A 12,491-nucleotide genomic window follows, 5' to 3' on the forward strand; every position below is an offset into this window, starting at 1 on the left:
AGAGTGATGAAACAGTAGACTGCACTTGAGCTCACTCGATCCATCTTATATTCTGCTACCACGGTGAGAGGATGCTTTATTCAGGCTTAAACCTATGCCACATTTGGACTAACATATCTAATCAATGATGGAAGATCTCTACGATGGATAAAACCCATTATATAAAATGTTGACCTTCTGAATAGTAAAGTGGTCATCGGATACTGCCAGTTGCGTGTGTGTGTGTGCATGTGTCCATTTGCCGTGTGTGTGTGTGTGTGTGTGTGGGTGTGTGTGTGTGCGTGCATAGACACTGGCCTAGCTGTCTCCTATGATCACTTAATGAACAAATGATTAAACACTCATCATGCAAACATGCAACTTAATTAAACACGCATCCCTGAAACTGTACTGTAATGAAATGTCTTGCACCACAAGAGAGATTTTTAGAATGGCATAATTTATCATATCCATTTCATTGTGGCATAAACTACATACTACATGTACTTTCATATACTTGAAAAGGCATGTTTCTGACATATCTGAGAATATAGGTTGGTTGTCGTTGCATCTGAATGGGTTGCCACACTAAATCACCGTAATTCAGTCACTCCTCCAGACGAGGCAACCGTGAACTCGAGAAGGGGAACCTCACATCGACCGGACGTCTAACCTTTTCACTGCCAGCCAGATCCACCAGATAGAGCTTGCCCGACAGCTTCTTCTCTGTCTCCACGTTCTCCTGCTTGATGTTGATCTGGAAGATGCTGTGACTGCGGGAGCTGTGCTCATTCATGTCTGCAGCAGGACATTGAGAAAACGTTGCAATAACACAGGGGAGATCTGCTGGGACAGAACCCCTCACATTCTCCCAGCATTCAACACACTTGAAATGACAGTGACAGGTGAAAAACATTTCTTTGTTTTTGCACTGTTGCATTAGGTCTGTATTTCACTTATAAGGGAGGTCTATGGCAGACGAGTGAGTGAGTGTCCAGTGTCCTCAAATGCCCTACAGGAATGGTCTGAGAATACTACAGAGAGGAAGCACTATGGCAAGCAAATGCTGGGAAGAGTGACTAGAAGGAAATTGACGGCTTCTTGTAAACAGCGTTCATTATGGGGAAAAGAACCGCATTTGCATTGCCTGGAAAGTACTCTCCTCCCATTCTTACATTGTGTTATTATTTAGCATGTTAGATTTAAGGTCTGCCAGTTCACTCCACATGCAGTATATGAGTAGTTATAAGTGTCTCACTTGTAACGGCGACGTGGCGGTTGGATTTGCCCTCATCGATGACATCCATCACCTCCTCTGGACTGGAAACAAAGCGCTCTGTGCAGCCCTGAAAGCATCACACACACACACACACACACACACACACACACACACACACACACACACACACACACACACACACAAACCATTAAACTATTAAACTTTCAGTGTAGTCAGAAGACTTTAGGTAGATGTAAAGGCATATTCTTAAGATATTTTAATGTAATTTGATATTACACATGAAGTACCTGCTTTTGGGAAATGACCAAAATGATAAAAACACAAACATGGAGCAGAGAAAACAATGTGTTACCTTCACATAGGGCACCCTGAATTTGTCTTCATGTACAGCCAGGTTGATCTTGGACACTAAAATAGTCAACACAAATCTATAAACGTCTTTTAAATGCACTCACAATTTCAGAAATATATTTTGCAGAGAATAATCCTAACCCTGGGTTACTGTATTTTCACCACCATACTGTCACTTTCATTTCCTCATCTGGTTACAAGTAAGTTCAAGGGCAGACTGCTCACCATCCAGAAGATCTCGAATTTTGTCAAGGTAGATCTCAAAATAGGACACCTGCAGACAAAAAGAGAATTCTAAATCAATTTTACATTTATGACATTACTAGACTCTTTGTACACCTACAGTACACCAGTGTCCACTAACATGTAGTGAACTCGTCTATATTCCTGTACTCATGTATATAAATGTACATGATATAGCCTACAACTGACCCCTTCACAGTTCACGTCACAAGAAAAGGTGTGTGCATGACAGGGTCAGAAAGCTTTCAACCCCATTTAATTGTGTGTGTGTCAATTAACTGAAATGTCAAGGAAACGTCAAGAAAAATGCTTACTTCTACTACTTTTTTACATGTATACATGCTGGACTTGTCAACCATATAGCCGTATATGTTGGAATAATGAATCTCTGGCCACTTGCTAACGTCGTCTACCCATTTTGTTCGGGCAGACAATCGTCATTAGCTAAGACTAATTTATTAAGGTACGGATCATGGTCCTTGGGTAACAATGACAGTGCATACCTGGACAGCTCAACATGTCGGTCTATTAGCTGCGCCATTTTTCTGACCTCATGCTGCGCACACACCCAACCTAGGCTCTGGATGATTACAAACATTGAAGGGTCTATACCAATGGCATTAATAAAACAATATTTACTTGAAATATCTACATGCTTTTTTCAAGAATCCAAAATAGAACAAAACTGTGCCAGTGAGGTTTGTTCTCCGAGTCACAGAAGGGCACAGGTTGGATCTGTAACACAGAGACCTGGATACAGAGCCATATGGCACAGGTGGCAGATCCGCTGGCATCACAGGGGAGTATCTATGGGTGACCTGTAATCTCCCGCCAGGTCAGGATGTCCTCTAATCCAACAGAACGACCCCCTACTCAGATTATATATACTCCAGTCTAAAACAGTACTACAAGGTACCATTGCTGTAGAGAATTGGTCTAACATAAAGGAAAATGTATCCAAAACACATACCAAGGTACCACTGTATTTGAAATAATACACTTAATCACCTTAATGTGGAACTCCAGGTTCTCATCCATGGAGTAGATGTGGTCAAATATGTCCTGAGCGATACGAGGGATAATACCCATGACCTCAGGGTCGTGCAGTTTGCCCTTAGGGTAAAAGAGAGAGGGTGGGAGAGACAGTGTGGGTTACATAAGTATGCACAAAGATAGATACAGGGCATTCATTTCACTGATGGGAAATGAGGCTGGCAACACGCAAAGCACACCATGCGTGACCGAAAGCTGATCAAATAACTCGGGAAATCATTTTAAAAGATAGATGTAACTCCAGTAAGTGACTGGAGTCAGGATTGGGTGAGGATTGTATTCTGTTTTTTTTTATTATTTCAAAAGAATATTCTAACCACAGTCTTTTAAGCATTTAGTCATGTTATAGAACATTTACATCATTTCTGTACTGATACAACCTTGTATAATGATGAATCAAACTTTCATGAAATGAAAAATGCATCTGACCTTGGGCTGTTTCTAATATCAGTAAAAGGATTCAGTGTAATTGACTCTGAGTCTAGACATTGGCATTGTTTGATATTGTATACAGCGTGCCCCATGGGCACCAAAATGCAATAAAACTGTTATTGACTTAGTGATAAAAACATGATTAACTCAAACTGTGGCAGTTTAGCCCAAAGGACACGCATGTGTGCACTCACACACACATACAGTGTGTCCATGTGTGTGTGTGTGTGTGTACTGTATGTGTGTGTGTGTGTGTGGGCAAATGACATTATCTTCAAACACAAGACTGAAAATGACATCAACCAAAATACCATCAAACACTGCATTATAAAGGTGTGTGTGTGCGTGTGTGTGTACAGGTGTAACATTTTTATTAAAGGCTTAGGTTTCTAAACAAAATAATTTCTTTCATATTTCCAGACACTCCCTGATGGCTACCGGCTGTTTCCAGGGTAACTGCTGCAGTCAGTCTCCTGTTGAGCAATCTGCTCTGGTGAAGTGGCCTGCCTCTGCCTCGCCGGCACACCAACAGAATCCCGCCGCACCGCGACTTCCGTCCAGTAATATGGGCTGGGTTTCAGCCAAGTCAGGCGAATGCCAGTAACCAACCAGCAGACCAGGAAATTACATCAGAGGATGACCACTGCCACTTCCTCTGCAGCACAGAAGAGGACTGTCCTGGTCCATGGCCAGAGTTATGTATGGCCAAATGTAATTTGTGTCATGATAGAGCAGATCTGGAGCCTACCAAGTCTCTCTGATGAAGATATCAGGTATCTCATCCACTTTTACCTTGTACATCGTAAGGGTAGACATGAATGGAGAGCTTCCTGGCAACACTTTATATTTAGTGCTGCTGAAGGGGATAGCATTATAGAGTTGCATAACCCAGAATGACTTTGATAAGACTGCTAACACAAAGTAACGCTCAGCCCTGTCCAAACAGCCAACGACACACACACACACAAATTTGCATACTGATTAACCAACGTCATCCCATCATGAAAAGGAACACTATTCATATTTGAGAACAGCTGTACAACCCGACTGCTTGTGTTTCGAATCTCTTATGTTTACAGCAAGTCTTTGGTTAAAGGGGGTGAGGGATGTTTGGGACTCAATAAAGCAACCATGACAAAGCTTGGTGTTAGGCTACAGGTGAAACCCTAGACCCGTAATCCTCACTGCATCTTTTAATCATCTTGTTTCACTGCTCTAAGACTATGAGAACATTAAATAAAAATCCTGCATCTAAACCCCTTTTCCGGAAACCCCTCGGGATTATGGCTCAAGAAAACCACTTAATCTCAATTTATTGCCTAGCAAGAAGCTTGTGTTATTGAACATCAAATTAGAAAAAAATGAACATGTGTGTAATTCAATTATCTTGTAGAACTGAAAACAGATTAATTTTACTTTAAATTCAATTTGGAAAATTTACTTTTATTTATGCTAATAAAGCAGGAATAATAGTCATGAAAGCACATGCTGTATGTGGACCCTGTTGTTCTGTCAGCACAGTAAAGTGCCTTACCTCCATAGTGTGGGTCTTTCCTGATGAAGTTTGGCCGTAGGCGAATATGGTGCCATTGTAACCCCCAAGCACATCTGTGGAAAAAAACAAACACATTTTTCAGATTCAACGCATGAATAAATCAACACGTTATCTGTGCTCAATTACACTCAGGGACTGTGAAAAAGACTGTACCCTTGACTATCTGTTTGGCGCAGTTCTCGTACACTTCCACCTGTTCTGTGGTTGGCGGCAGGACTCTGTCAAAGATGTATGGTTTGCCCTGCCAAAAAAAAATCAGCCAGGTAATTAGCTTTTATTTGCAGAGGGTTTCATTAAATTGATCCAATTTAATGAAATCTGATTTATATTAAATTGTGACAAACAGATTCACTACAATGGATTACACATTCAATACAAACACAGGAATAAAATATGGAGGGTGTTAAATAATCAACATGGCCAGTGTAGCCTCCCAAATAATCATATCACCATGATGAATGAAACTATTCAAGAACACAATTGAAGTGACCCCAAACAGTACCCTGCAAACCCATACAGTACATTTACATTTCTAACAGTTAACCATTTCCCCACAGATGCCCCTTACAGCCTACCGCTCTACCCCCAATGTATTCATGACCGTGTCCTGCCAGAACTTACACGGTACAGTTTAGGGGGAGACAAAATGTCTGAGATGGTGCTTTAGTGTCTGAAAGATGGGGTTCCCCGCAGTCATAACTAGGGCACAGTGGATTTGAGGGGTCCCTGCGGACCGGCTAGCGCAGCAGCGTCCAGCTGCTCTGTGAGCTCTCCAGCCCCTCGGAGGACTGCGAGCGCACGGGAGGGAGCCGGGCCAAATCGCATAAGGGCATTTTACACGCTGCGCGTGACTGCACGGCTGCCTGCCACATCTATTAACACGGGGAATTACAAGAGCGAAGAGCGGCCCGAGGTAGAGTTCCTGCTTTGCATGACAAGAGGATATTGGAGTGAGCGTTGAGTTTTTGCATAGTGTGTGAGAGAGAGTCAAATTTAAACTGATGATTGTGGTCACCAGAGTGAGAGTGCAAGATCACATGCTATTACTGGATCTTCAAGGTCATCAGTAAGTTGTCCAGCAAAAATAATCTTACACTGTACACAATTTGTTGTTACACAAATTATCTGAACAATAGACCGTATTAAAGGGTCTTCGGACAATAAACTGCATTGGAGTTGTGTGTGAGTTAATCCACTGAGAATCATGCAGTTTCACAATCTCTTTTGCACATTACTTATATACAGAAGAGAAGGTAGTTTGGGAGTGGAGCTTCGGGGTGAGCTTCGACAGACCTTGGTACAGACCCACTCTGACCCATCCCCCAACTGCCTATCAATGCTCCTCTCCTTTGGGACCCCCTTATTAAGCTGGTAATTCACACGGTTTCTATTGTTGAGCTGAACCCATTAGCCGAACGTGGCACTGATAAAGCAAGAAAAGGCACACTTTAGCATCAATGCCAAATGTGTCTAATTACGAAAATGTTTAGTCTGTTTTCATGAATATGTGTATTTACATGAAGTCCTGCAAAAACTTGAATTGTGTCAAATGTGTCTAATTACGAAAATGTTTAGTCTGTTTTCATGAATATGTGTATTTACATGAAGTCCTGCAAAAACTTGAATTAAGATTCTCATTAAATGTATTGATGATCCATTAAGTTTGTAAGTATAAATGTTTACGGATAGAGAATATAACAAGTTTCATCAAATTATTTCCTCCATCTCTCACACTCATGCAAACACACAGAGGGAGGTTTGAGCAAGCACACATCACACTAACCTCATGATAGAGATTAGATTAGTAAACTATATGAAATACTCTGTGGCACTCAAGGGCCTTCACTGTGAGAGCTATACTATGAACACAAAGGGGAGGCTGATCAATATGTTTATGTAAGTGACTGTGTGTGCGTGTGTCTGTGTGTGTGTGTATTGGGGGGGGGGGGGGGGGGGTTTCAAGAGTGACTGAGCGTATCTGTGACATTTCTAAACTCCTCTGCCAGAAGCAGATAGCTATTGGAAGTGCATCTTTGCTTTTTGCCCCTGCACTTTCAGACATCAGCAACACAGACGGCAGGAGAGATGGAAAGACACTAGTATGTTTACACCAAGCCAGTCGCCACGGAAACTACCTCCCAGTGGGAGAGACCTTTGCTGATTGGACATCAGTTGGCTCCGGGTGTTCCCCAAAACTGATTGCACAGGATGGGAACATGATTGCTCAGAAGAGCTGGAATTTTAATGCTGAGTGAGTGTGTGTGTGTGTGTGTCTGTGTGTGTGTGTGTGTCTGTGTGTCTCTCTCTCTGTCTGTCTATCTGTCTCACATTCTTTTGTAAATACAGACATGAGCATAAGACATTTATACATAAAAATGGAACCTGTGGAAGTTTCTTCCTGCATACTGTCTTGACTAGAGAATTACTCTATTTAGAAAAAGGTGTGTTTTCAGACAGGACACACAGCCATGTTATCCCTGAGCCTTGAACATCTGACCTCACACTGCCCTCGCTTTTCCTTCACCATCTCATACTGAGGCAAACTGTGAGTGAGATATACTGCTGCTGGTAAGATTTACACAGATGCACTCCTACACAGACACCTCATTATCAGCAAACCGCATATGAGATACGTGACCGTGCATACACAAAGACACACATGTACGGGGTACACACAGATGCTCGCGCACACATGCACACACATAGCTATATCACTGACACACACACACACATCCTTGCATGACGTTCCTACACATACAGTGTATTCCACATGACATGTTCTCTTTCTCAATAATTGATGTCCTCTCTCGTGAGATGGCCACGGTCTTATCAGAAGAGAGGGGAGAACAGGAGGTCTGGAGAAAGGTTCCGTCACAACTAGATGAAAGCCAGAGGAATCAATGCTGTAAATGGTGTGAAGAGAAGCCTCTCCCACAATTTCAAAAGAGCACCAGCTATTGTTTACTCAGCGAGGCAGTAGTGCTTCTAGTCTGTAGCACATACCGGTATATGGCCACACAACTCTGTCTGTTGAAATGCTCTGTGGGAATTCATATGCTGCGTTTCATCCTACCAGCACTCTCCTGCCAGATGGGTTTGACAACCTCCCATCTCCATCACCATGGAGACATTATTCACACAGAAGGACCCCAAGGTCTTGCCCACGTTGGAAGTGAGCCGTCACCTATTGGCTATAGACAGACCGTGTTAAAACAAGGTTTCAGGAAAGCAAATGTCATAACTGTATCTATTATTTTCCAGACTGACCACCATTCACAGCAGTTTCTTTAGTCTACCTCCAGCTATCATCCATGACAAGCTTCTATATAAACAAACAAATGAATACACAGTATAGCCTACGCTGTTAAATATGTATGGAATTATCCACCGGCTAGACCATTCCAATCAAACAATTCTATATATTAACAGTCAAAGAGGGAAGGGGATGCCTTAGTGTTTATAACAAAGGGAAAGACAAAAGGCAAATATGCAATATGAGCAACTGTAGCCAGTGCTGATGGCACTTGATGGCCTAAAATTTCCCTCGGGATGAATAAAGTATCTATCTATATACAGTATCTATCTACTTTTTTGAAAAGTGGGTCCTCTGAATGAGGGGGATGTCTGGGGGTCAAGGGATTTCAAACAGTCGATGAGGAGAATGTAAAATGCATGAGGGATAAAAGGCATCCCACTGGTTACTTTAGGCAGGGTTTCCTAGCCGCACAGTGGACAACACGAATCTCTTTATTCAAGAAAAAAAAACCTTTATTCTCCGTTTCTATTTATAGTATAGCAAGATATGTGATGAGGTTTTATCTTACATTCAGTAACACTATACATGAACATTCCTTTGACTGACAATAGGAAATGCATTATATATATATAAGCATGCAAATAAACATCAGTAGTTGTACTACAACAGCAACTACTACTACAACTATTAACAATAACAATAATAATAATAATAATAATAATAATACTTAATTTTGACATGTTTGTTTTGTGTTGGTAGTTTACTATTATTGTTCATAATAGTCTTTCAAAACAAGCAGGCAGCTAGAGACTTTGATCCATTTATCTGCTGGCTGCACTTCAAAAGGCAGAAATCATGTGACAGAACAGTGTCAGCACCCCTTTCCACACTTTTATGGCAATCTAATTATCTCATAAATTAAATGGAAAATTAAGTTGGTCTAAAAATCTAAAAATGCATACTTGAAGCTATGAGGTTTTAAAAAAATGCTTTGGGAATAGCATAATGGATTTGTCATATGACATTTTTACACATAATAATAATATAAGCAGCATACTATTATATGACTTGGATGCAACAAATGAAAAAGACCTTCAATCATGCAATTGTCACAAAACCCACAGCTGTCAATGGGGAAAGGTTGGATATGGTGGGGAGGGGGGATAACATGTGTGAATTTAACCCTTCCCCCACCCTTCACCACACTAATTACCATTTATTGGCAGTACCCCCGGCACCAGACCTTGCTCCAATTCTCCTGAGCAACACTGCCAGCTACACAGGTACCAGCACAAAGGAGCCATCTGAGCTTGAATTCAGCAGCCTGGCTGATGAAGCATCTTACCCTCACACAGAGTTATGATGCTGCATGATTTGTGCATCTGCCTTAAAAATGGATGCCCAGATGAATAGATAAAGTGATGGAGTGCAGGGGTCAGGACGACTAAAAGCTTATGATGTCCAGTGAAGCAAGCCTGATTGTTGCCAGCCGGCATTTACAAGTAGTCAGCCACAGACACACATAATTAGTAAGCCCTTATTCATGTGCCTGCTGACTAAATTGGCCAGCTGCTCAATATTAAATAAAAGATCTTAAATTATGATATTAAATTACAGGTTTTCATCCAGTAATTTAGTGAAGGTACTCTAATAGTAATTTTGATGTATACATTTTTGATGTGCAGAAGATTTAAAAAAAAAAAAACACCTACACAAAGATATCTGTAAAACATTCACACACACACACACACACACACACGCACACACGAACACACGTACACACACACACATTATATTAGATAGTTAGACACAGGCCATTATGCCTGAACTGAACATTGTCAATTCCCAGTCCAGTCTGATCATGCACATTGCTAGTACTGTTGTCATTTCTAGGTTCACAAATAAATGAATTAGAAGTGTGCAGTGATGCAGTAGATGACAGAGGGCAGGCACTGGCCTGTGCTTATGTGGGTGATGTGTAGGCTACATCACTCTCTAGGGAGGGGACACAGCTAGGCAAAGCCAGAATGAGTCAGGTGTCTATTGTTGCTTCGGCTGCAACAGCATACACACATGACATTAAGGGAATATCAAGCTTGGGGACAAATGTTCCCTGGAGAGGCATGAGTCACACAAAGACTCAAACGGTTTCAGATCGTTATCATTTCTACACTCCAGAATCTACAAAAATACAGGCCCACTCTTATTAGTCACATTCTCGTTCTCTCTCCATTTCCTTTCTTCGGAATATCTCCAGGCACCTTTTATTTGTTGCGCTCGCCAGTTGGCACAATTCAAGTCTGCAGTTGGTCTCTTCATTCGACAGCCATTTTCTCCTGTCAAGTGGCATTGGTTTGATTCAAAACCTTTCATTCAAATCACAAGGCAATCTGTTGCCACAGCAGAAACACCCATGGTGCAGTGAATGATCTAGCAGGTCATGCTAAATTAAACTCAAAGACTATTGGATTTTTTAGTAATAGCTGAAATAATCATCACACAAATGACAAGTCAAATTCCACTCTCCGGGAGCATTTCAAAATGTTAGTTGGCCAATGCCTTTGAATCACAAGGTGTTCATAAATTTGCTCAAAAAATGATCAACTCCAGCAAGAACATATTGCAACAACAAATGCAAGTCCATTAAATTACTGCAAAATAATCATAGTGCTCCCTTTGACAAATCTTCCCAAAAAACAGAGTTCATGCAGGTCATGATAATTAAATTCTCCACGACAATGCAGGCCTGTAATTAAGATGTTGAATGTCCCTGGTGTCCATAGCCTGATCTTATTAAGATTTTTGACTGAATTTAGACGCACATTTACATCATGATACTTCAATTATGTTCTGCCCATCAGCAAACCATTTCAAATACATCAGGCGACAGTGGTTGAATAACCAACATCAGTTTCGCCGATAAAAGAATGAAGGTGGTGATTTTCCTCGTTTTCTGTTCTCAGCAGTGTGATGCTGTGCTGTTGAAATAATATGCCTATGATTCCCGCTTGTAGATGCTAAACATAAAACAATTATGGACTTGAAGCCTATACCTACGCCTCAATTCTGGTAAAAGTAAGTTAGCCCGTTATGTGCAGCAGACAGGGTTGTTTGGTGCTATGAAAATTCCGGAACGCAAGATGGGTAGCCAAACAAAGGTTTCACACCTGTATTGAAATGCCCATCAAAACATAGCAAGTTTATAAATGTAGACTATACTCACCGATACGACAACCGTGTCTTCGCCTTTGAATTTAGGAATGTATTTATCCCCTCTTGATATTTCCGCGGCGTTCAGTGGTCTGAATCGGCACATTACTTTTACGCAGCATTCAGATGCATCCGCCATATCTGCCAGTCCAAGCAAAAATGACCACAGAAACTTTTACAACCAGCGAAAATAAAGCGCAAAGCCAATGCAAAACATCAAGCTGTGATGGGCATTGTTGATCAACGTCGATTTGGCCAGCTAGCAGCGGCTCCTCCTCAACTCCTCGAGCGTGTTGGATTTTGCGTTAACGTTACCTGTAGACCCAACCAATTCACACTTGCCGTTTCGAGTTCAATATTTTAGCCGAGAAATGAAATCAAAATACAGACGTTGAAACTTTATTTCCCTATAGTCTGGCGCACAAATCTCCACTGTATCCAGTTTATCTGAGCCGCAGCATCAGCACCGCACACCTCTGCACTCCACCTACGTTTCCACTCCCCCTTCAGGCGCTTCCGATTCCGAACACTCCCCCCTGCACTGTTGAAACCTTACCCTTTCCATACCATGTGCAGCATAGAGCTTTGAGTGGAATTGTGGGTATGGTAGTTTTATCCTATCACGTGTTTGTTTTAAAGGCATAACGTATGGTTAAGAATGTAAACTCTGGCAGCAGATAATTTGTCTTTTTGTCCATCCTCCCTCCCTTCCTTCCTTCCTCCTGTCCTAACCCCTCCTTCTAATTAATTTTGTGAAGGAAATGAGGAAGGAACGATAGGAGGATGGAGGAATAAAGGAGAGACAGATATGAGAAATGAGACGTCCTGCTCACTCGGGCATCATTTTTAAGAGACGTCAATTACTTATGCCGGGTTCACATTGTACACGGCATGCGCTGCGCTCGCCACTAGGTTGCTCTTGGTTGAGGTAATGTCCCAAAGATTTTTGTTGCGGGCTCAGCACAAAAGACCTATGATTTACAGTGCGCCATGGTCAAAGTTCAACATGGTTCAACTTTGATCACGGCACGCACAAGAGCAGCTAAGAGGCAAAATGCCGCTTGCGCTGCTCTTTGCAGTGGCAGGCCAGTTCTTGCGCAAGTCATTGACAATAAGGCCCGTTTCACACCGGGTGCGTGGCGTGTCAGCTGCGTGGCATGTGCGTTTTTATT

The 12,491-nt window shown here is 41.8% G+C and overlaps 1 protein-coding gene across 1 annotated transcript in view; it reads right to left on the bottom strand.

Annotated features, from left to right (window-relative positions):
- Positions 1-11,458, bottom strand: part of kif5c (kinesin family member 5C) — a 34,243-nt gene extending 22,785 nt beyond the window's left edge. The window contains exons 1-8 of the mRNA XM_076262670.1: positions 11,333-11,458; positions 5,007-5,094; positions 4,833-4,906; positions 2,822-2,926; positions 1,796-1,844; positions 1,572-1,627; positions 1,238-1,325; positions 653-777 (exon numbers count right to left, since the gene is read on the bottom strand). Coding sequence (XP_076118785.1) covers positions 653-777; positions 1,238-1,325; positions 1,572-1,627; positions 1,796-1,844; positions 2,822-2,926; positions 4,833-4,906; positions 5,007-5,094; positions 11,333-11,458 — 711 coding nt within the window. The remainder of the gene's footprint in view (positions 1-652; positions 778-1,237; positions 1,326-1,571; positions 1,628-1,795; positions 1,845-2,821; positions 2,927-4,832; positions 4,907-5,006; positions 5,095-11,332) is intronic.
- Positions 11,459-12,491: the final 1,033 nt, after the last annotated feature.

Source organism: Alosa pseudoharengus, unplaced genomic scaffold (assembly GCF_046254945.1).
Source record: "Alosa pseudoharengus isolate Yale_2024_CS ecotype anadromous, Long Island Sound unplaced genomic scaffold, YU_APseudo_1.1 YU_APseudo_1.1_scf_3, whole genome shotgun sequence".
In the NCBI taxonomy this organism is placed as follows: domain Eukaryota; kingdom Metazoa; phylum Chordata; class Actinopteri; order Clupeiformes; family Clupeidae; genus Alosa; species Alosa pseudoharengus.